Here is a 22,899-nt window from a genome sequence, read left to right as displayed (position 1 = left end):
ATTCGTGTAGATCGAATCCATGAAGTCATTTTCATCATATGTGCATGACCGGAAGATGGGCAGAACCACCACGAAATCATGACCAATTTAGCCAGCGAGAGGTAAGTTTCAACGCATTCTAACGCCTGTGAAATCTTTATTCGTAGACAAGCCTTGAGCCCTCAAGCAAAAAAGGCACTCCCAGTTTCACTCTAGCCAGAAACAACAATAACGCCATGTAACTCCCTTACAGAAGTACAGACAATAACCAGTTACTATGTCCTGTTGATCTCCTTCAACACTGTAGTCACTCACAATAACAAAACTTACACCGCGCTTGCAATTTCAGCACCGCGTGATCTCTGGAATTGGACTCATACATGAAAACTTTCATAGCACTAAGGTACTGTGCGGTCCCTGAACTGTACCAAACATATGTTGTTTGTTTGTTTGTATGTTTGTATGTATGGATGGATGGATGGATGGATGTATGCATGTATGTATGGATGCATGGATGCATGCATGCGACATAGATTCCGCGACGACATAGATTCAGACCTTGTGAAAATACTCCACAGTTGCCAATAAACTGCCTGGTAACTCTGCAATTAGCTGTAACGTTCTGTGTAACACATAACTGCACAACTGTGAGCTACCGCTTCATGGAATCTGCTTATTGTCAGTTCAGCTGAACTCCTGTTCAGCAACTTAATACCATAAATACTGCACAGAAAGTCTATGCCAGGCAATTCTGAACAGTTGATGTATTCCATTGACTTCATACTTCATCTTTCTCCCAGGGGCGAAGAACCTCCCCACCTTGTAAGTTACCAAGGGGGAGAAAGAAGAGATAACAAGGAGAAACTATTTAAAAAAAAAAAGGACATTCTATGCTAAGAGTGAATTGATATGGTTACTACGGGAATAGAACTTAGTATGCAGGAGGTCGGATGTTCAGCCCGATCCACGTGTGGTGGAAAAGATTTGATGAACGTACTGTGTATGGGTCATTCAACAGACTACAAGGTGACTGTGGACATTGTGCACTACCAAAAATGATAAGCAAACGTTATTAGTATGATATTTACACCAAAGAAAAAACATGTCAGAAGATCTCCTAAAACATGTGTGTGAATGATCAATATATCAATGACCAGAACTTCCGGGACCGGTACCTGGTCTATCCAACTACGATAGTCATAAAGCCGCCTGTCAGCAAATGTTAAAATTTTTTTCATCAAAATAAAAACAAAGAAAGGAGAACAAACAAAAACCCTGATTTCCTATTATAATTTTAGTCGCCAGAAATCTCCTGAAATCCCCATGCGTTTATGATATACTTGACCAGCCTCTTGGCCTGGGATAGTCCACTACCACGAGAAAATGTCTGGCGACGCCTACACATTATACACGTATTTTATTTATTTATTCGATTGGTGTTTTATGACGTACTCAAAAATATTTCACTTATACGATGGCGACCAAAATTATGGTGGAAGACCATTATGACGGAACGGCAGCGCTCAGTAGGAAACCCAAGACCATCCGCACGTTCTGGCAGACATTCCCGCGTACGGCCAGAGTGGAAGCCAGCATGAGTTGGACTTGAACTCACAGCGACCGCATTGGTGGGAGGTTCCTGGGTCACTGCACCGTGCCGGCGTGCTAATCCCCTCGGCCACTGACGCCCACCCTCCCGCCTTATTATATACATATTCATATTACATGTATAATGATCCAGAAAATGACATTCTGCTTTTGTCACAGAACCAGCACATTTCAAGATTTATTAAAACCAATTTGAAGGAAATACATGTAGTAACAACATTTTATAAATTGAGCTTCAATAAAATGCATTAACCTAAATCATTGTTATTATGGAAATTAACAAGATATTATTTACTTCGATGACTCAAAGTAATAAATGCTTAAATAATTAAAAATTTCCATGAAAAAACATCAAGAAGATAGTCATATAAAATATATAAATACATTTTGCATATGAAAAAAGAAATCATTAGAAAAATCCTTTTGATGTTACTTACGCTGTAACTATTTCATGAAAGGTCTTACCTTAACAGACAGATTAACAGATTAGCAGACAGGTCAATCTTAAGTGTCACTGTGTGCAACAAGTATCTACATGATCTAGGACACTGTTGCATACACATGATTAAAAAAGCAATAAAAATCATGATAATAAATGCATGCGGATAATCACCTGGATGTGTAATAAACACACTAGTCATATGTTTCATTATCAGCTGTGAGTTTTATGAATGGCATGGCCGAAAGAAAATCTTAAGAAACAGTGTTGTTATCTCGTTGGGTTTGGTGGATGATGCCTAAAACTCTAAATACTACAGCTGAAATCTTCTCATAACAAACAAACATCAAGGCAGCCGTCAGTACTGTCTGCAGCAGCTTTGCTTCCATTCCTTTGTACAGTGAAGCTATTCCTTTTGTCCTGTAAGCAAGGAAAAAACTATGAAATCAAACACTTGCTCAACTGGAAAGTAGTGTGACATCTAAAAAACCTGTCTTTATGTTTCAGTAGTAGTTTGTTCTACATCAGCTAAAAAAGCAAACGGACTAGGCAACTTGAACTTCGACTTGTACACCAAAGAGCTCGTCTGTAGGAGACACACCTGAATGCAAACCTTCAGCACAACACTGTAAATACCGTACCAAAATATTTTCCTTAACATGGATTAAGGACCAAAAAAACAAAGAGAGGCGTGAAAGTCATGCACTTTGTAATTTACAGTGACTAATATTCATGCAGGGCATTAGCAATGGAGCATCCTCTTTTCATACCACCCCTAACATTTACCTTAACAGTGATCCTAATACACAAGACACTTAAGTCATGTATTTTGAAATTTACGGAAATTAATACATACAAGCACATAGTGAATCAATGATCGAACATCTCCCTCCTGCTTTTTGTTCTTTATATGTACGATGTATGCGAACCTCATGAAATACGACCCATAACATTTACCTTAAAGATGATTCTAATACACAAGAGACTTAAGACAAAAGATATACATGTCATGAATTTTGTAATATCATTTATGGTAACAGATGTGCACACAGCACGCCCTTACCATTTATCTCAACAATGCATTCCCTGTTACTGGATGTCGACACTTGGGTTATGATATACAAGACGCTAGTACTTTGTAGAGGTAAGCTAATAATGTGACAATGATATATCCGCCTGCATGATAGTTACAGATATTTAAGCAAGAGTAAGAAGTCTTACCGAATCATATCACTTAAGGCCTGTACAAAGTTCTCCCCTGTCTTGTTACTCTCATATCCAGCCTGAAATGATAAAAAAAATGTGATGATCTCCTTTAAATTCCCATTTACAAGGTGGCAAAATAATCTTCAGGTTAAAGAGTTTAAAACAAATTAACACCATAGCAGATTCTGGATATGAACAATATTACCTGGCATCATGTGGTCAAAGGAAAATAACACTTGTAATCCTAAAAACTGTACGCGAAGATACACCTAATAAGGCTTTTACCACTGACTAAAATGCTGTCAACTATTTGAAGCTTACAATGGAATTTATGTACAATTTTGCTGGTCTGAAGCAAAATGATGCAAAAAAGTGCACCAAATCGGAAGAATGCTAGTCATAGATCAATATTAAAACAAAAAGACACAAATGCGAAGTCACATGAATGTGAATCAAGAAACCTATGAAACCATGGAAATATAATGTAACTACAATTACGCAGCACTAAAATGTTGACTGCATGCAATGCAAAAAAAACTTCTTAAAAAGGTAGTTTGACAATTTTCAATAGAATTTCTGCTGATTATTACTCCCATTTGGCGCCTTTTCTGCTAAAGAATAAAGAATACGATGATTTTACAGATGAGATGAAATGAATGATCAGTCACATGCAACAAGATTACTCCATAATATTTCACTTATACAAAAGTGGCCAGCATTATGTTGGGAGGAAACTGCGCAGAGCCCGGGGGGAAACCCACAATCATCTCGAAGTTGCTGCCAGACATTCCCACGTACAGCCATAATTCAACAATCTGTCTTAATATCAAAACATAGCAGCTGTGTCTCAGGTTATCTGGAGTGTGGCTTGGCTTTGTGCGCAATGACTACATGTACTTACCCGCCGTCTGGACTGGATCACCTGCAGGGGGTATGTGACAATTGTAGCTACCGTTTTTGCTATGGCCCCTATCATGAAATAGACCAGTCCACTTAATTCCTACAACAACAATTCCAATGGATTTTATAAAATTTTAACCTTTAAAACTAATATCTGTATAAATTCATGAATGAAATTATGATCTGGAAATAATGTTTCACACAAACAATAAAATTCTTCACTGATTACCTCAGAGTACAGTTATAATAGCAGTCTTGAGTCTTTCAAAACGTTTTTCACAATTAATGTTAACAAAATACCTTTAATCTAATATCTACAGATGTACAGCTGAAGGGCTGCTTTGAATCAATCACCTCACACTTAGACCTCCATTACAGTTGAATCACGATGACTTACAGTTTGCCTGAATAGTCGCTGAAAGTAGCGTTTAACTGCCTCATATACCATGAACTGCACTGCTGGGTTAGAGGCCAGCACTATGGAGGACATGGTGCCATTCCACAGAGTAGCTGTACCCTCATCTCGGATGATCCGCCTGAAGGCATCTGATAATACATGAAGGTGTATGATGCAATATGAAGTCAGTCACATCAAACCATAACTAGAATGTAAACAAGGGGGGTAACTATGTCAGGCTTCGCTATTTTATGTGCCATTCATCCAAAGCCACATTTGAAACAAACAGGAAATAATTACCTATAACAAACCAATCTCAGATAGTGACTCTTACCCAGAATGCCCTGGTAGTATGGGTGTTTAGATTGCTTGTACTGGGCAGTCCTGAAGTGGGCTCCCTGCAGCTTCAGCCGGGTGTTCACCACCCACAAAGGTGTCGTCACTAACACATTCACCACACCTGACAGAAGACCAGAATTAAGAACCATGATCAGCAGATACAAACACTTCTTACAGTCGTTCCCCAATATGACCAGAAACTAGTAAGCCATACGCCAGTATTTTACATGTTACATTGTGACACAATTCCTGTTTGACTCCACAAATCAGAAAATGTGATTCATTATTACTATTCCTCATGATTTCTAGTTTCTACCAAATTATTTGGATTAATAAATACAGATTGGTGACTTTAATGGTCCTGCATGGACTTGCCCTAAATGGTAAAGAATGGTTACATATTCTTATCTGAATGAATGTTTGACATAACAAATATTACACCAGTATTTTATTGGAGGTAAACTCCAATGTGCCAAATGGCTATGAGTGAGTGAGTGCTTGGGGTTTAACGTCGTACTCAACAATTTTTCAGTCATATGACGACGAAGGAATCATTAGGGTGCATGCACGTGTAATGTGCCTCCTTGTTGCAGGACGGATTTCCACCGCTCTTTTATTTAGTGCTGCATCACTGAGACGACTTACCGAAGGCAAGTAAGCCGTCCCGCCCGAGCCATTATACTGATACGGGTCAACCAGTCGTTGCACTATCCCCTTCATGCTGAACGCCAAGCGAGGAAGTTACAACTTCCTCTTTTAAAGTCTTAGGTGTGACTCGACCAAGGATTGATCCTGGATCTACCGGTCCCAAAGCGGACGCTCTACCAACTGTGCTATCCGGGCCGGTCCAAATGGCTATGTATTTATCTCGCTTATCTCAAACATAAATGACCCCATAACCCATATATATTCCAATCACCACTGCCTGCTCGTATCTACTCACCTGCCACAAAGGCAAGCAGCAGCTCCTTTGCTGGCTCCCCTTTACTTCCCTCTGCCAAGCACACAGCCTTCAGTCCATTGTAGGAGTAGAAGTAGACAAAATTGGAGCAGCACAAGCTTGACACAACTGGGAAGAGGCCACGGTACCACGCAGAGCTAAAGTCAATAGTAGTACACATCACCACACAGCAGTTAACAATGAGACTTTATTCATTTGATTGGTGTTTTATGCCATACACAAAAATACATCCTTGGTTGGAATAAACCAGGCAAAACCGGCGGGAATCCAATGACCATTCGCAGGTTGCTGAAAGACAGACTTCGATTTTTGTCTTCATAGATAAAGTATTCATCATATAATGGTGTGGACTAGATTTCCGTCTCCTTGTGTCTGACAAACAGGGGACAAGGTTATCATAAATTAGATGTGAACTGTTTATATGTTTTTATGTATGTAAATTCACATTTCTTATTATCTCCTTTTTTGGAAAAGAAAGCATTCTTCTTCATAATAACAAACTGAGCTAACCTTAACACCACTGCTACAAAAAACTTACATTCCTTCCTCTTTGGCAATTTCTTTCAGAATTTGAGGTGAATGTTTCGCTTTCCGCTGATCATCAACTGTTGGGATAAAAAAAAATTAGCTTTAAATTTTGGTCACGTCAAGATTGTGTTCTCTAACAGTTTCACTGTTGCTTTATGTTATTTATAAATGCTACTTCAGTGAAATACATTAGACATGATGCCCTTCTCATTTGAGTAACTTGACACAGGACCTATATGTATATCTTCTAACTGAGAATAATGCTAATAATTCAACTAATCATAATAACTTTCAACCATAAAAATTTGCCAAGCATAAATTGCTTAGCACTTTTATTATAACCATTAAGTATTATTGCCCTTTCACTCTTTGAGTGTTACTAATCGATCCTTCATTCCTTCATTATTTCAAAGTAACATATGTATAGATTTACAGGTATAGATTTAAATGTAAATTTTAAGCCAGAATTTCAACAGAAATGACCTAGTTTATCAAGAAGTTACTCCACATGAACACTTGGATTAACTAACTGAACTAAGACGTAAAACCAGTACCTTGTAGCCTTGTTCTAGCTGTATCCAGAGGGAAAAACACACTCATAGCAATCACACTGCCCTGCAAAGGAAAAAGCAATGTCCTGAGTGATGTCTTACATAAGAAAAATAGGCTTGAATAAGGAAAGTACCTTTATTCAAGAATACAAGAAATGGTGCTAGCTACACTTGTTTTTTCATTTGTCATGAGATTTATACCTAACATTTATTTACTTATTTATTTCACTGGAGTTTTTCTGCCATATTCAAGAATATTTCACATATACGACACGGCTAGCACTGTGGCAGAAAAGCGAGCAGAGCCCACAGGAAACCCACAAACATCCACAGGTTGCTTGCAGATGGAGGTGGTAGGTGGTTTAAATTCTGGTTATAGCCTTCTCTTATATTCTTATGGGGGAGGAAGCTGCGCAGTGCCAGTTGAAACACACAATCGTCCGCAGGTTCTGTAATATTTCTGCCATGTCGTAGAGAATGAATGATTATGGCTTAATGAAACGCCGCCATGTCATAGTGTTTATTTATTTATTTATCTGATTGTTGTTTTATGCCGTCCTCAAGAATATTTCACTTACATGACGGCTGCCAGCATTATACTGCGAGGAAAGCGAGCAGAGCTCAGGGCAACCCAAAACCATCCGCAGGTTGCTGGCAGACCTTCCCACGTACGGCCAGAGAGGAAGCCAGCATGAGCTGGACTTGAACTCACAGCGACTGCATTGGTGAGAGGCTCCTGGCTCATTACGCTGTGCTCGCGCGCTAACCAATTGAGCCACGGAGCCCCCCCCATCCTCCCATGTCTAGCACATGCAGTACTAAACAATATTTGTCCCCTTGATCCCGTTCTCTTTTAACATTCTTACCGCGGTAGCCTACCCAGAAAGAAACGCACAAGAATGCTCCCCTTCTCAACCTCCCCACTCCCTTCAAACTCATCTCCTACATCTCAACGACAAAGTGCACTAGCCTGCCTTGGAAACTAACTGCAGTTCACGTCCCCACCCAAAACTCTTGTATGCGGTAGTAGTGTTTATAACCCTTCTGTGCCTAGCACATTTGCCAGGGCTAGGCCTTAGCTGACTATCCCGTGCCGTGGTCTCACCGTGGCTCCGGCCACAGCGTGGACGAGGTTGTCATAGGTCAAGAGGCCTTTCAATGCCGACATCCATGCAGTCTTCTTTCCTGTACTAACACTGCTGCTAAGTTCACACACTAATGAAGGCATAGTGTATAATTGACTCATTGTTTGTGCCATTTCGTGACACAGCTCACAGACTTAGGCCGACTCAGGAAGACCAGATTTAGGCCAACACGCCACTCGCGTGCAAAATGCCTCCCCGAATCAACTCACAACAAGGCTTCCCAAAATTTAGAATCTCACTGAGCAACGGAAAGTGGAGAGCAAAACAAACTCTGTAAACCTAAACAATTTTTCTCCATTTGAACGTTACATATAGCAATCTAAATCATTTATTTACACCGTATATTACCTACAGCATCAGGGAGCGGTGTTTAACGTAAGAATCAGTTTTAATGTTCAAAGTAAATATTTTTCGTCAGTTACCATGATCCAGGTTTTGTGTGCACGAAGATGGTGGATGACAGTTGAAAAGAGAGAAACTGCACTGAGAACCGATGAAACCGATAATAATTTGATACAATGTCGAACTCTTGGTCTTCTGGGAACCAACACGAACAGATGTAGCTGTTTGATATATTGGTGTTGTACTGGCATTATCTCAGTGGCGGTGGAATGGAGAAACTAACGCTTGTCTCTGGTTTCTTTTTCCTGGTCGCCAATCTGTTTGCCATCGCCAGTCTCTCCAACCCAGAATGGATTGTCACCGATGTAGCAGGTACGAAAATAGGCCTACATGAGACAGCAGGGTCAGACGTGGACGTACATTCAGTTTAGAGTAACATCAATAAGAAAATGGTTTTATAATCAACTGGGAATTTTTTAGAATCTGTTACAACCATATTGTCTGTATGGCAGGCATGTAACGTAAGAATCAGTGTGAACCCCATATGGTGTTCGTGCTTCCGTGCAAGTGTTGATACTAAGACTCATTCTGTAGTTACAAATCTACATCATGACCATATACACCTGAAACTGGAGCTGTACTCAAATATAACACTGCAGGCCTTTCATTTTTCTCGTTTTGTTTTCTCTAGCGTGTCACCACGATAAGACTGAAATGTATTGCCCATGTGGCGTTACGCCAGAATATCATTCATTCATTAATTGTCACTACCCGGTACCATATAGTGACTGGTCTGTGAGTGTTAGCCCAACGCTTGCCAGAAGAATGGCTCCCAGTAATGAATTAACCAGGGACATAAATCATGAAGTACTCAGGCGTTCTTTTGTCTGCAAGCAGGTTTGAAAAAATTCTGAAAATGTGACCAACCATTCGTACGTCTAATTCCAAGTCCGCTTTCCAGGTATATATTTAAACAGGCCCCAGCCACCCATTGTCTTTATTTGTGTATATGAACAGCTGTTGGTCCATTCAGCACTAAGTAAAACCATTGTATACATTATTTCATCTTTGTTGCTTTATGTTGGATTTTTTCCTGCTTTTCTGTTCCAGGGAGCATGAGGTTGGGTTTGACACAGCAATGTCAGAGGGTTCAAGGCAGACCAGAAATTTGTATATCCCCAAGACTTTCTACAGAATGGATGCTGACTTTCATATTTATAGTTGGAGGCATTATCTGTTTGACTGTTACATGTCTGTTGCTGATGATATCACTGTGGCACCATAGCGCCTTGAAACATGCCAGATGGCTGGCATTCATTGGAAGTAAGTTCAGAAGTAGAATGTTTGACTAAAATTAGCAGCACTCTGACTCAAGCCTATATAATATGCTTAACTTTTTATGTTTTGGAGATTTAATTGTTTGCACATATTTATAATTTGGAAGCAGCACACCCCCCCCCCCACCCCCCACCTTCCCCAAAGTTCAATAGTACATAATTCACAAGCATGTGTTATTAATTCACCTCATTCTTATTTTAACATCTTTGTTATTTGTTCACTTTTCAGTGACGCTTTTCTGCTTGGCTGCAATCATATTCCCCATTGGGTTTCACATGGATGAAATTGGAGGAAAACCATACAAGTTGCCCAGTCATACACAAGTTGGATCTTCCTATGTTTTGTTCATAATGGCTATATTTTTTACAATCATTTCTGAGTTATTTTCTGGGAAAGTTTGTCTCCCAGTTTTTTAAAGTCTCAAAACAGATGAATGTTTTGTGTAGATTGTTCTTAATTTTATGCTGAACTGTTGTTTCTTACATCTACATTTGTGAACTTTATAATGTGCATGTACATTAAAACTTGTGAAATATTTCTGACGTTGTTCTCAGTGACTGCTATTTTGTATATTCACATTAACATCTGATCTCATGACATTATTCATGCAAGTCAAACGGTTGTAGTGTAGGGGTAATTTTACATGAGGATTTGTGGGTCCGGCTATCCTTAGGCAAAAAGTGAGGCTCCAGAGGCTGCCTCAGCACGTTTTAGCTATTTCTGGGCACCCATATTGTGACTTTAGGAAGTAAGCTTAAATAGGAAGTAAATGATTTCAATGTTTCCAAATTGGTTACCTCAGTAGTATACTGCGTCGAAAACTGATTTGGGGAGGAACCTAAATTGTGGAGGAGCCATGTCGTTGGGTCAGTGCTCTAAACACAGGCCAGTGCGGGATGAGGCTGTATGGGTTGGTAGGTGGGGGAAGCCCTTAGGTACAGTGTATTTTATAAGTCACCTTGTTAGTGCATGCATGCTTTTGCTTTAATATATGGCCATCACACGAGTAATGCCTCCATGTCTCCATCGAGAAATGCAGGTCATACCACATACATATGTACCAGTATGGATACCTTTTGTCATATACACAAACATGACATATCTCGATAGTGCCATCACTGATCAACTTTACCTTTGGTGCACGTCGAACATGCTATATTATCCATTAGTCTCTTCTGTTACACGCACTCTATGTATATAGGAGAGATCTGTAATCCCCAGGATTACCTGTCCCTGTCCCTATCGTACAAAACATTGAAGTATACTGTAACAAATTATTTATTTATTTATTTGATTGGTGTTTTACGCCGTACTCAAGAATATTTCACTTATACGACGGCGGCCAGCATTATGGTGGGTGGAAACTGGGCAGAGCCTGGGGGAAACCCACCACCATCCGCAGGTTGCTGGCAGACCTTCCCACGTACGGTCGGAGAGGAAGCCAGCATGAGCTGGACTTGAACTCACAGCGACCGCATTGGTGAGAGGCTCCTGGGTCCTGTAACAAATAACAAACAGTATACTATACTATGCAGTGTTACGGTATTGAAAACGGCAACAGAAAACAGACTCAGTGACTCAATATTACAATGTAAACAATGCTTTATATATAAAATGAGACGTACAGTTTTACAGACAGTTTAACAACAACAACAACATACACATCAGTATTACCGGTCTTTAAAAGTTTCCAGTTCACCTTTGCATCCCAAGGAATGTATTCCAGGAAATCCAACGTAAAGACCATGGGATAAACACACAAGTCACAAATTGTCCCAGACAGGTACTTCGCCAGGTTAGCAAACACGAACACAGGTTACACAGAACTGGAACAGTCAAGCCTTTGAATGACGTCACACCCGCAGAGCACAACACAGGGTAAATACAGGCATGGAGGTATAATCCACTTCAGATCAGTCACAGCTCCCGCAGAAGCTCACAAACGAGCCGTTCAGAGACGTAGAGTAATGTCACCTTGTGGCAGAACGAACGTCCTTTGCAAAACTGAAAACTTCAGTTTGAGTCCTTGACGACCTTGTCGGTCAGGTGAGGTCAGCGTGTTAAACAAATTACACAGTCAACACTGTATAATCATAATAAAGATCCGAACACCAATAAAAATGACTTCCGCAGAAATTCACATAAACCAGACATCAGTACTACTGTGGTACACAAACGGTGCCGGCATAAAAATCTGTCCTCCCAAATGAAACTGGCATCACCAGCTCATATAAATAAAATGGACTCGATACGAGAGCGTCTCACACTCTCCTGGCTCCCAGTGGATGCAGCAAAAATACCCCCACTCTGCACAGAAAACACGGCTTATATACGGTCCAGGTGGATTCAACTATTCTTAGACACAGAATTAACAGCCAATGAACATCCAGTTAAATAAACAGAGCATTGAACGAGGTGCTTTCGGCCAGGTCCGCACTGTACATATATAACAGGGCCTGTTATGCTTATAACATACAACACAAAGGTCCGCAGACTAGCAGTACATGAAAACGTTAAATAGTCATACATAACACCCCCATCCTTCAGGGAAAGAAAGTTTTGCATAAAACTTTCTTTAACATATTCATAATCATGAATAATAATAACGTTTACCATAGTCTTTAAAAACAAAGCTGCAGAAAACCAACTAGACACGTGACAAACAATCAGCAATCACATTATCTTTCCCTTTTATGTGTCTAATCTCTAGATTAAATTCTTGCAAAAGCAAACTCCACCGTAACAATCTTCGGTTTTTACCTTTTAGTTTGTGCAAGAAGGTTAAGGGATTGTGATCTGTATACACAACAATGGGGTAACTTGACGAAGTCACATATACTTCAAAATGTTGTAATGCTAGAATCAAGGACAAACATTCCTTTTCTATTGTCGAATAATTTCTCTGGCACTTGTCAAATTTGCGAGAAAAAAAACATACAGGGTGATCAACGTGATCTGTTTCATTTTCTTGCAACAAAACTGCCCCAGCAGATATATCACTAGCATCAACAGCTAGCTTAAATGGTAAATTAAAATCAGGTGCTACAAGTATGGGGCCGCTGCTTAGCATGGCCTTTAATCTATCAAAAGATCTCTGACACTCAATGGACCACAAGAATTTAGCACTTTTCTTTAACAGCTGAGTTAGTGGCTCACTAACAAATGAAAAGTTCCTACAGAACTTACGATAATAACCTGCCATGCCCAAAAAACGCTTTAATTCTCTCTTACAACTTGGCACTGGAAAACAAGAGATAGCAACTCCACTAGGATGTACAACATTGATATCAGTGCTATCTCTGTCTACATATGGCTTTAACATGTTAATGTGACAAAGTTGTCTAGACTTGCGCCGATCAGGAGTGAAAATAATATAATTAAGATCACTTAGCCTCTTGTCTACTACATAAGGTCCAAAATAACGAGCTTCAAGTGGCTTACCACTAACTGGAAGTAAGGCCAATACCTTCTGACCAACTTCAAATCTGCGTCTTACTGTCTCTTTGTCATACTTAGTTTTCATACTCTTCTGAGAAGCTGTAAGATTCTCTCTGGCTAACTCACATACTCTGTTGAGCTTAGTACGAAAACTTGACACATACTGTAATAAGTTAACATTGTCACTATCACTAGACACAAACTTTTCCTTGAACAACTGTAGTGGACCACGCACAGTATGGCCAAACACAAGCTCAAATGGACTAAATCTAAGTGACTCTTGTACAGACTCTCTTACAGCAAACATTAACAAAGGTACACCCTCGTCCCAATCTTTCCCTGTCTCAAAGCAGTAAGTTCTTATCATACTTTTCAGTGTCTGATGGAATCTCTCTAGTGCTCCTTGACTTTGTGGGTGATAAGCTGAGGATTTATACTGGCTAATACCTAGCTCATGCATAACTTGTTGGAACACACCAGACATGAAATTTGAACCTTGGTCTGACTGTACTGACTTAGGCAGACCAAACATGGTGAAGAACTTAACTAAAGCCTTAATTACAGTCTTGGCAGTAATATTCCTTAGTGGAATTGCCTCAGGGAAACGAGTTGAAGTACACATTATGGTTAACATATACTGATTTCCAGACTTTGTCTTAGGTAGCGGACCAACACAATCTATTAAGATTCTACTGAATGGCTCACCAATTGCAGGAATAGGCCTCAAGGCTGCCTTGGGGATTGTCTGGTTAGGTTTCCCCACTAACTGACATGCATGACAAGACCTGCAAAATTCAGTAACATCTTTCCTTATTCCTGGCCAATAAAAATGACTGAGAATCTTATGATAGGTCTTATTAACACCTAAATGACCTGCTAACGGCGTTTCATGCGCTATAGTCAGTATGTCTTTTCGATAAGACTTGGGCACAACTACCTGATGCTTAATTGCCCATTCATCCTCCAACGAAACATCGGGAGGCCTCCACTGCCGCATCAATATGCCAGACTTGACATAGTAGTAGCATGGGTCAGGTAAAGATTCACCATCTTTAGCTGCATCATTAAACAAGCAAGAAATACTTGGATCACTGTGTTGTTCAGCAATCAACTCAGTCCTACAAAATGGCTGATCATCACTAACAGAATTAGTATCTACTTCCTGCTGGCTGTCTAATTTGTAAGAATCACCATCCAACATGTTGTTGAGAAAAGTCTCACTCAAATCAACAGTACTACCCTGGTCTGTACTGACTTTTCTAGACATAGCTCTTGTAACAACACAGGACGGATATAAACCCGCTATCTCGCTTTCAACTGGCTCTGTGACTGAATTCATAGAAGGCTTATCAACCATTAAGGGATCAACAGTAACTTTATCATGTGCTAAGTCGTTTCCCAACAACAAATGAATACCCTCAAAAGGTAATGAAGGCTTAATGCCTACCCTGACAGGTCCAGATATCAAATCTGATGACAAATAAATATCATGAAGGGGAACACTGACAAAGTCACTAGAATCTACTCCTCTAATAAGGGCACGAACCCCAGAGTATGACTCTTCAGAAAAGGGCAGAGTATTCATCAACAACAGAGACTGAGATGCCCCAGTATCCCTTAATATCTTTATAGGGGTAGCACAAGACATGTCGCTTCTAAGCGACACTGAACCAGAATTGATAAACGGAGCGAAGCTATCCATAGAGCATTTGGGAATCTTATCCAATCCCGTATCAGCTAACTCAGATCTGCTTTTAACTGCTGACGTAACTTCCGGCAATGTTTTGTGCATTGCAACACAAAGACCTGTGGGCTTAGACTCATTCTGAGCTTCCCGTCTCCTTTTCAACGTGTAACATTCACTCATCACGTGACCTACCCGCTTGCAAAAATTACAAGTGACCCTATTTCGAGGACTACCATTCCAATCTGAACTACGTGAACCATGAGCTGTAGAACCATTGGAGCCTGGTGTAGAACTCTTCTGTGTAGAGCTACCTCTACCTGTTGCATGTGACTGGGTATTTCTACGTGTAACTGAATTAAATGGCTTACCCGTGTATGTAACCTTATGTGTCAAAGAATAATTATCAGCTAAACTGGCTGCCTCTTCAAGTGTACTCGCCTTCTGCTCATCAACGAACACCTTTACATCATTATGAATACAACGCTTGAACTCTTCTACCAGCACAAGCTGACGCAAACTTTCAAAATCCTTGCCTATTTTCTTGGCTATACACCAGCAATCAAACAACTGCTCCTTAGCTCGACCAAACTCAACGTATGTCTGATCTCTACCTTTTTCACAGTTACGAAATTTCTGGCGGTAAGCTTCAGGCACCAATTCATAACCCTTCAAAATTACCTCTTTCACATAGTCATAATTGGAAGCACTCTCTACACTTAACTGAGTGTAAATTTCCCTGGCCTTTCCAATTAGCACACTCTGTAATAACATAGTCCAGAACTCTTTAGGCCACTTCAAGCTATTTGCAATTTTCTCAAAATGCAGAAAATACTTATCCACCTCTTTTTCCTGAAAGGATGGAACTAACCGAATGTATTTGGTCACATCAAATCCGGAATCCTGTCTACCGGAAGGACCCGGTTTCTCATCTCTCTCTAATTCTAACTTTTTCATTTGGAACTCCAATTCTCTTTCCCTCTCTCTTTCTTGCCTCTCTCTCTCCTCTCTCTGCACTTCCCTCTCTCTTTCCTCTCTCTGCATTTTCAACTTTTCTAACTCTATCTCATGTTCCCTCTCTTTCTCTTTTTCCTTCTCTCTTTCCTCTCTCTGCACTTCCCTCTCTCTTTCCTCTTTCTCCATTTTCAACTTTTCTATCTCATGTTCCCTCTCTTTCTCTCTCTCCTCTTTCTCCAATCTCAACTTTAACTCAAACTGCTTAAACTTAAGCTCGGCATCAGACTGACCCTCGAACTCATAATCAGATAATGCAGAACTATCAAACTTCCCTATCTCCACTAAATGTTTCAACAAAGTATACTGCATATCTCTTTTCCTCCATGAAGACTTTATGGACAAACCTAAAAATGTCCCTAACTTAACCAAGTCTTCCTTCTTTAAACTCTCAAAAACATCCTGATCGGGCGCATTAACAAACTGTTTAGGATCAAAATCTCCCATTGTAAATATTTAGCCACTGAATCATTCACCGTTAAAATTAAGCAATCGCTTCTCACTTGTGTTTAACTTCAAATCTCCGGTGCAAAACAAAAGGGAAACAATCAGTTCCCGGACAAGCCCCCAATTTCTGTTACGGTATTGAAAACGGCAACAGAAAACAGACTCAGTGACTCAATATTACAATGTAAACAATGCTTTATATATAAAATGAGACGTACAGTTTTACAGACAGTTCAACAACAACAACAACATACACATCAGTATTACCGGTCTTTAAAAGTTTCCAGTTCACCTTTGCATCCCAAGGAATGTATTCCAGGAAATCCAACGTAAAGACCATGGGATAAACACACAAGTCACAAATTGTCCCAGACAGGTACTTCGCCAGGTTAGCAAACACGAACACAGGTTACACAGAACTGGAACAGTCAAGCCTTTGAATGACGTCACACCCGCAGAGCACAACACAGGGTAAATACAGGCATGGAGGTATAATCCACTTCAGATCAGTCACAGCTCCCGCAGAAGCTCACAAACGAGCCGTTCAGAGACGTAGAGTAATGTCACCTTGTGGCAGAACGAACGTCCTTTGCAAAACTGAAAACTTCAGTTTGAGTCCTTGACGACCTTGTCGGTCAGGTGAGGTCAGCGTGTTAAACAAATTACACAGTCAACACTGTATAATCATAATAAAGATCCGAACACCAATAAACGTGACTTCCGCAGAAATTCACATAAACCAGACATCAGTACTACTGTGGTACACAAACGGTGCCGGCATAAAAATCTGTCCTCCCAAATGAAACTGGCATCACCAGCTCATATAAATAAAATGGACTCGATACGAGAGCGTCTCACACTCTCCTGGCTCCCAGTGGATGCAGCAAAAATACCCCCACTCTGCACAGAAAACACGGCTTATATACGGTCCAGGTGGATTCAACTATTCTTAGACACAGAATTAACAGCCAATGAACATCCAGTTAAATAAACAGAGCATTGAACGAGGTGCTTTCGGCCAGGTCCGCACTGTACATATATAACAGGGCCTGTTATGCTTATAACATACAACACAAAGGTCCGCAGACTAGCAGTACATGAAAACGTTAAATAGTCATACATAACAGCAGTATAATATACCATGCAGTATACTATACCATATTATACTATAGTTATACTATATTTTACTATACAGTATACTGAATAGTAGACAATACAGCATAACACACTGTACTATATAACATCACAGACTACATAGCGCTACGCTATGTACCACACTCATCTGCGCTACACCGCACTCTGATGTACTTCACTGTATTATACTACATCATAGCATATCATATTATAGCGTATGTCATCTGACATATAAATCATATCATTTCATATTAACGACATTCGCGCGGGAACATACGCGTCCACCACTGGTCCGTTGTGGCGTCACTTTACCATCCACAAGCCGACTTGGTTCGTCCGTCTACCAGCCCACGTGTCGTTCAGTCCGCGCTCTGAAAACGGCAGGACTTCGTCATTTTTTGTTTCATTTTTATACCGTGTGTATACCATGTCTATGTTACAGAGACACCCTGAAGCAGCAGCAAGGACGGCAACCAGCGCCCCAGCCCCATCTTCCCCAGTCTTATCAGCAGACCCATCCCCTGCAGCAGTAGCAATAACTCCCGGGCACTCGACCTCCCATATCGCGTGGGGAGTCGGGCTGACATGAGTGCACTCCTGACTCAGTTCCCCACCACTGACCCGCTCACCTGGGCACAGCAACAACGCCCCGACACGAAATGGACCGTGAATCTCCTGACTAACGGGTTGTTTAATGTCCACAAGCTACACGATCGGCCCATCGGTGGGGGCGGGTAATGTTACCATCCTTACCTGGATGATAACAAGGGACTGCATCCGTTAGTGAGAGTGAACCTTATAGGTTCATTTGTGTTTATTTCGGCGTTTTTCCGTACATCTGGGCAAGGCCAACCCCAGAGACTGCGAGAACCAGGCACGACATTACCACCGAGCTTATCTGGAGGCGGTAGAGATGGATCCCAGGCATTTCCACGGTGTTCTCAGTACGTTAGACACGGTCAAGAGCCTATTCGACGAGAACATTCAAGTGTACCAACTCGTTTTTATTCGACTCAACTCATCCATCGTAGTCCGCATGCTTCTATGCCTCCGCCATGCGGTTGAAACTTCACGATCGTCACCTCAGCTATATCAGGGACATGGCTCGTTACGCCCAATCCTACATGTACGAAGTGTGCTATTGTTGGGAAATTCGGGCTACGGCAAAACCAAGACCGACTCGAAGATTTGAAAATTTGTGGCCTGGCGAAGGCGAACAAGTTACTGGGGAGTGTATCGTGCCGTACCGTCGAACAGATCGATGACATCTTCGAAGTGGTCAGCAGCAAGAGGACTATTCCTTATAACCTACCGTTGCAAATAAAATGTATGGTTTACCAGTGGGCCTATTTCCTTATGTTGGAGTTTTACTACGATTTCATGGCTTGGTTCTTTGACAGGTCTGACTGGGAATACTGTGACATGAACCCTGCGCGCATGGCCTGGTCTGACCTGGGCTGGGAATCCTTGGTCAAACCTCATCTACGGGCAGCGTACGAAGCGGAGAGGGACACATTGCCCTGATCACTACGACTTTGATCCACTCACTCCGGGGCTCTTCAAAGTCGATTGGACCGGGGAAGCTATCATCTGCTTGTGTTCCACGTCATACTATCGTTACGGCGGGGATTCGAATAGCAAAGACGTTAGTACTCCGGGTGTGGACAAGGACCTCTCCGTATTGCGCAACCATCAAACCGCGAGTGGAGTGAACCGAGGTATGCGTATTTGGGGAAACAGCATGTATTTCTACATGCAGCACAAAGACGCTTTGACTGATTTTGACGGGAAGCGTAAGGTACTGCCGGACGATGTAAGCACCACTTACCTGGACACTTGACCTGACTGCCACCAACTGTTATACCATGACCTTATGTGTTGCCGTGAAGGCGAAATAAGTACAAGTCAAACACACTGTATGCGAGTGTCATTGTTTCGCCATTTATTCACAGAATGCACGTCGAACAGGAAAACACGGAAAGTTATTACCACCAACTGACAAGTGATATAAAAAAAACGTGGGCTGGACCCCAAACTCGCGGTCGACCCAGTCCACCACCACTAAATCGTTATCGTTCGTTGTGCAGGACGTGTCGAACCTATGTACAATATCGTGCATGTGACGACCTCAAACACGCAATAGATTGCCCTCGTCGTGGAACATTTAACCCGTGTTGGTATAGAGGTTCATTTGCGTTCTGACGAAATTCCCGTCCTCAAAGTCGGGTGTCAGGGGCGTGGCATGAAACTGACTCCCGCCGACATGCAAGGGCAACGAAGTTTGTGTGGGAGTGCTGGAAATAGAATGGGTTTTTATCGTAGAGAAATTTGAGCACGGAGGAATACTTGATCAGCACACGGCGGATGGGGTACTTGGCAGGGGCTTTGTCCAACACTTTTATAAGCCCCAGTCGAACACCGGTGGTCACTTTGACTTTGCGCACAAAGAGCAACACCTACTCCAAACGGGTTTTGTAATCAGGGTTGTCCTACCGACCGACTTTCGGTGGTGAGCTGCAGTGGTTTGCAAAATCCGCTGTAGCTCTCATCCAAACTGTCAAACGCCCCGGCGCGTACAACAAGGCGGTGGACAGCTGGGTGTTCTTTGCCTCCAAGACAAGAACGTCTCCAGGTAGGCGAAGTACGGGTACATGTTGGTGGAAGCGGTGATGAGTTTGCCGTTCAGGGAGACGTCGACCTGTTACCATAGTGAATGCAGCCACAGGTTTCTTGAACCTACGCTCTTGCCGGCCTCCAACGCCACTCCATTGCTGGCGACGATTTTGGCCATCGCGTGCAGCATAATGGTGGATTAAGTCCGATTAAGTACTTCCGTCCGTGTTGGTGATGAGAAATTCCACGGGTCCCACGTCGCTGAGGCTAGCGATGGGGCTGTAGGCATCCCAACGACCTTCTCGGACGCTTGTGTCGGTGGGGGGTAACGTCCACAAAGTCACTGCTCACCGAAGGATAACACTCAGCGTGGAGGAGAGCGATATTGTTAGCTAAAAATATCCGACGACGGGGGTGGTTCAGTGTGTCCAGCCTTGCGAGGGAGTGTGCGTCTTCCTCCGGCAGTGCGGCGGGAGTGAGTGGCTGGTGTGCGCCGGCACTTGTGTTTTATAGGTTGGATCCTCGCCATGTTCTTACCAAAGCGACCGGATTTGGCCAACAACTGTCCGCCTCCCTCGAGAATGTGTCGTTTTCAAGGCGCGCTCCACCGATGATCCACCTCTCACGTCGTCCATGACTTTCAGTCCGGTACGTGGCGCTGTCTTTCCCAACGCCCCACGACTTCACCAAGGGTTACGCTTTTTTGGCGAGACTGCTCAGGAAACCGTGACCTCACTGTATGACTGCACCGCGAAACATGGGTAACCCACCTCCGCCAACTTGCTTGGTGTAATAGTCAATGTAGGGTTGAGGACAACACGTGTACTGGTTGGACAGGGTCACTGCAAAGGTAAGGCGCCCATCTGTCGAAAATAAAGTGTCAACACCACTTTACCGTGTTCGAATTGCAACGGTTGACCCGTGTCATCTCTAATATCGATTTCCACCGTCGAAAAATGCTTGCGACGCAGGGGAATGTAGTCCACGTGGAAGATTTTGGAGATGTGCTGACCGTACTTCCCTTTCGTGGTCACCAGCCGCAGCAGTGGCGCGAGCGTGTCTCTCACCACACGTGGGTCGACAATGTCCAGGTACACATACGGCGTTGGCGTGGTCACTTGTAAATCTTCGGCACCGAGGTGTATCAGATCCGCCGGCCCCATTATCCAGCAAATTCAATAGCTACTGAAGACGCGGGCTGAAACCGAGACCCAGCTGTTTAAGAAAGCGTATGGTGTATTTCTGCTGAACATCATCAAAACTGAACGTTAAATCACCGGCGTGGGACTTCGGCAAGGCGATGTTCATGTCGGTCAACCATCCTGTCAGAGCCATGGCGAGCGCGTTGGGGAGGGGCAATATCCTTTCGGCAAGGTTAACTTATGCTTAGCGCGGCGCGAGTGGTCTTTGGAGCCTGTAACATACCACATTTCGTCTTTTCAAACGTTGTACCAAGTGCGGGGTACTGTATTTCTACCAACTCGCATTCCCAGTCGCCACTCAAATGCATGGGCTGTGGGAGTTGCGTGGTGAAATGCGCCAAGGTATTGTTGGGGAAGTAGCGGAGCGAGCTGTTACTGGGCAGTGTCACATAAAACACGTCCTGGTCACCGCTGTTGTCGCCCCGTGGGTCGGCATAGTGTGGTGGAGGCGGTGGTAGTAGTGGTGGTGGTGGTAGGTAGCCGAGACCGGGCGGGCAGAGACCGTGGCGTGGACGTTTTTTTCAGCCGAGGTGGTGTGTCCATCTTTCCCCGCACCCACTCACGTCAGGGATTGCTCGATCGCTCGGTGTCGCCCCACCATGTTCGGTTGCGTACCCAGTCTCGCAGGATGTTTATCGCTCTCAGCCCGCGGGCGAAGTCCTCGCGACCCGTGGGTCGGAAGTGTTGACTTTCACGCAAGGCGTCGTTGACCAATTTGTTCATTCGTTGGGCTGACTGGGATGGTCTTTCCATGAACGCTAAGTTCTCCGTGTTCCGTTCTCCCCATAGACGGACTTTTGACGCGTTGACGCGTTGGAGAAGCAGGGCAGCCATCTGTTTGGTAATCGTGGTAATCTGAGGCGCACCGCGTGGGTTTTCCAAGTATTGCGCATTCAGGCTGATGGTGGCATGATCTTTGTTTTGCTGAACAAATTCTGCACAATGTACACGACGCTGATATTGTGGTGGTGGCTAACGACCACTCCCCCGGGTCAAGTGCTGACGGCTTCTTCAGTCAGTAGAGTGGCGCACAACGGCTGCCACTTCCCGTAGCACATGCCGACGCGTTGCGGGGGTGGGTGGATGAGGGTTTCAGCGTGCTCCATCAAGCCATCTCACAAAGACGGACTTTCCACACCCCGTCGGCCCGCTGACGATACAAGTAAACGGGTGCCCTCAAGCGCGTATCGGTTTCCACCCACCATAATGCTGGCCGCCGTCGTATAAGTGAAATATTCTTGAGTACGGCGTAAAACTCCAATCAAATAAATAAATAAATAAATCAATCGCGTATCCATCGTCCGAGAATCTGGGTGAGATCGTGTCGCACAGGTGAGGGTAAGGTACAGTGTGTGATGCCACTGTGCCTGGCGAGGTAGGCGGGATGCTCCCCGCCGTGTTGGGCTGGAAAGGGGCGGATTTGGAATCGGTGATCGGTGCCGAGGTCATGAACTGGGAGGTCCCGTCAAATTCGACCGGTGAGTCATGGGTTCGCTCGTTGCCGTGTTGCCCTCGCCGGTAAACTCTGTGGGTAGCGGTGTGGAAGTCAGTAGCGTTTGAATTTACTATAGAAAAGAATAGCAGAGTATGGTATAGTAGAGTAGAGTATAGTATAGAAAAGTAGAGTATAATCG

The 22,899-nt window shown here is 42.9% G+C and overlaps 2 protein-coding genes across 2 annotated transcripts; one reads left to right on the top strand and one right to left on the bottom strand.

Annotated features, from left to right (window-relative positions):
- Nucleotides 1-1,745: 1,745 nt before the first annotated feature.
- On the bottom strand, nucleotides 1,746-8,211 carry LOC135482264 (peroxisomal membrane protein PMP34-like). Its single transcript, XM_064762156.1, has 9 exons — nucleotides 8,014-8,211; nucleotides 6,912-6,972; nucleotides 6,368-6,434; nucleotides 5,812-5,966; nucleotides 4,864-4,989; nucleotides 4,530-4,678; nucleotides 4,134-4,232; nucleotides 3,248-3,309; nucleotides 1,746-2,446 (listed from the first exon to the last, which is right to left on the bottom strand). Exons 1-9 carry the CDS (start codon nucleotides 8,164-8,166, stop codon nucleotides 2,281-2,283), a joined length of 1,038 nt encoding a protein of 345 aa, XP_064618226.1. The 5' UTR covers nucleotides 8,167-8,211; the 3' UTR covers nucleotides 1,746-2,280.
- A 291-nt stretch (nucleotides 8,212-8,502) lies between these two features.
- LOC135461762 (uncharacterized protein C16orf52 homolog A-like) lies at nucleotides 8,503-10,269 on the top strand. The gene is made up of 3 exons (XM_064738986.1): nucleotides 8,503-8,767; nucleotides 9,506-9,718; nucleotides 9,962-10,269. Exons 1-3 carry the CDS (start codon nucleotides 8,665-8,667, stop codon nucleotides 10,147-10,149), a joined length of 504 nt encoding a protein of 167 aa, XP_064595056.1. The 5' UTR covers nucleotides 8,503-8,664; the 3' UTR covers nucleotides 10,150-10,269.
- The last annotated feature ends 12,630 nt before the right edge of the window (nucleotides 10,270-22,899 follow it).

This window comes from Liolophura sinensis, chromosome 1 (assembly GCF_032854445.1).
Source record: "Liolophura sinensis isolate JHLJ2023 chromosome 1, CUHK_Ljap_v2, whole genome shotgun sequence".
Classification (NCBI taxonomy): Eukaryota; Metazoa; Mollusca; class Polyplacophora; order Chitonida; family Chitonidae; genus Liolophura; species Liolophura sinensis.
This window is presented reverse-complemented; position numbering and strand designations above follow the sequence as displayed.

Bases quoted from the DNA above. Each gene is read 5' to 3' on its own strand.
- LOC135461762 (XM_064738986.1), top strand. From the start codon at position 8,665: ATGGAGAAACTAACGCTTGTCTCTGGTTTCTTTTTCCTGGTCGCCAAT. The intron at 8,768-9,505 runs GTACGAAAATAG...TTTCTGTTCCAG, and splicing joins GATTGTCACCGATGTAGCAG to GGAGCATGAGGTTGGGTTTG. The intron at 9,719-9,961 runs GTAAGTTCAGAA...TTCACTTTTCAG, and splicing joins ATGGCTGGCATTCATTGGAA to TGACGCTTTTCTGCTTGGCT.
- LOC135482264 (XM_064762156.1), bottom strand. From the start codon at position 8,166: ATGGCACAAACAATGAGTCAATTATACACTATGCCTTCATTAGTGTGT. The intron at 5,967-6,367 runs GTAAGTTTTTTG...TATTGACTTTAG, and splicing joins ATTGCCAAAGAGGAAGGAAT to CTCTGCGTGGTACCGTGGCC. The intron at 2,447-3,247 runs GTAAGACTTCTT...CCTTGCTTACAG, and splicing joins GCCTTAAGTGATATGATTCG to GACAAAAGGAATAGCTTCAC.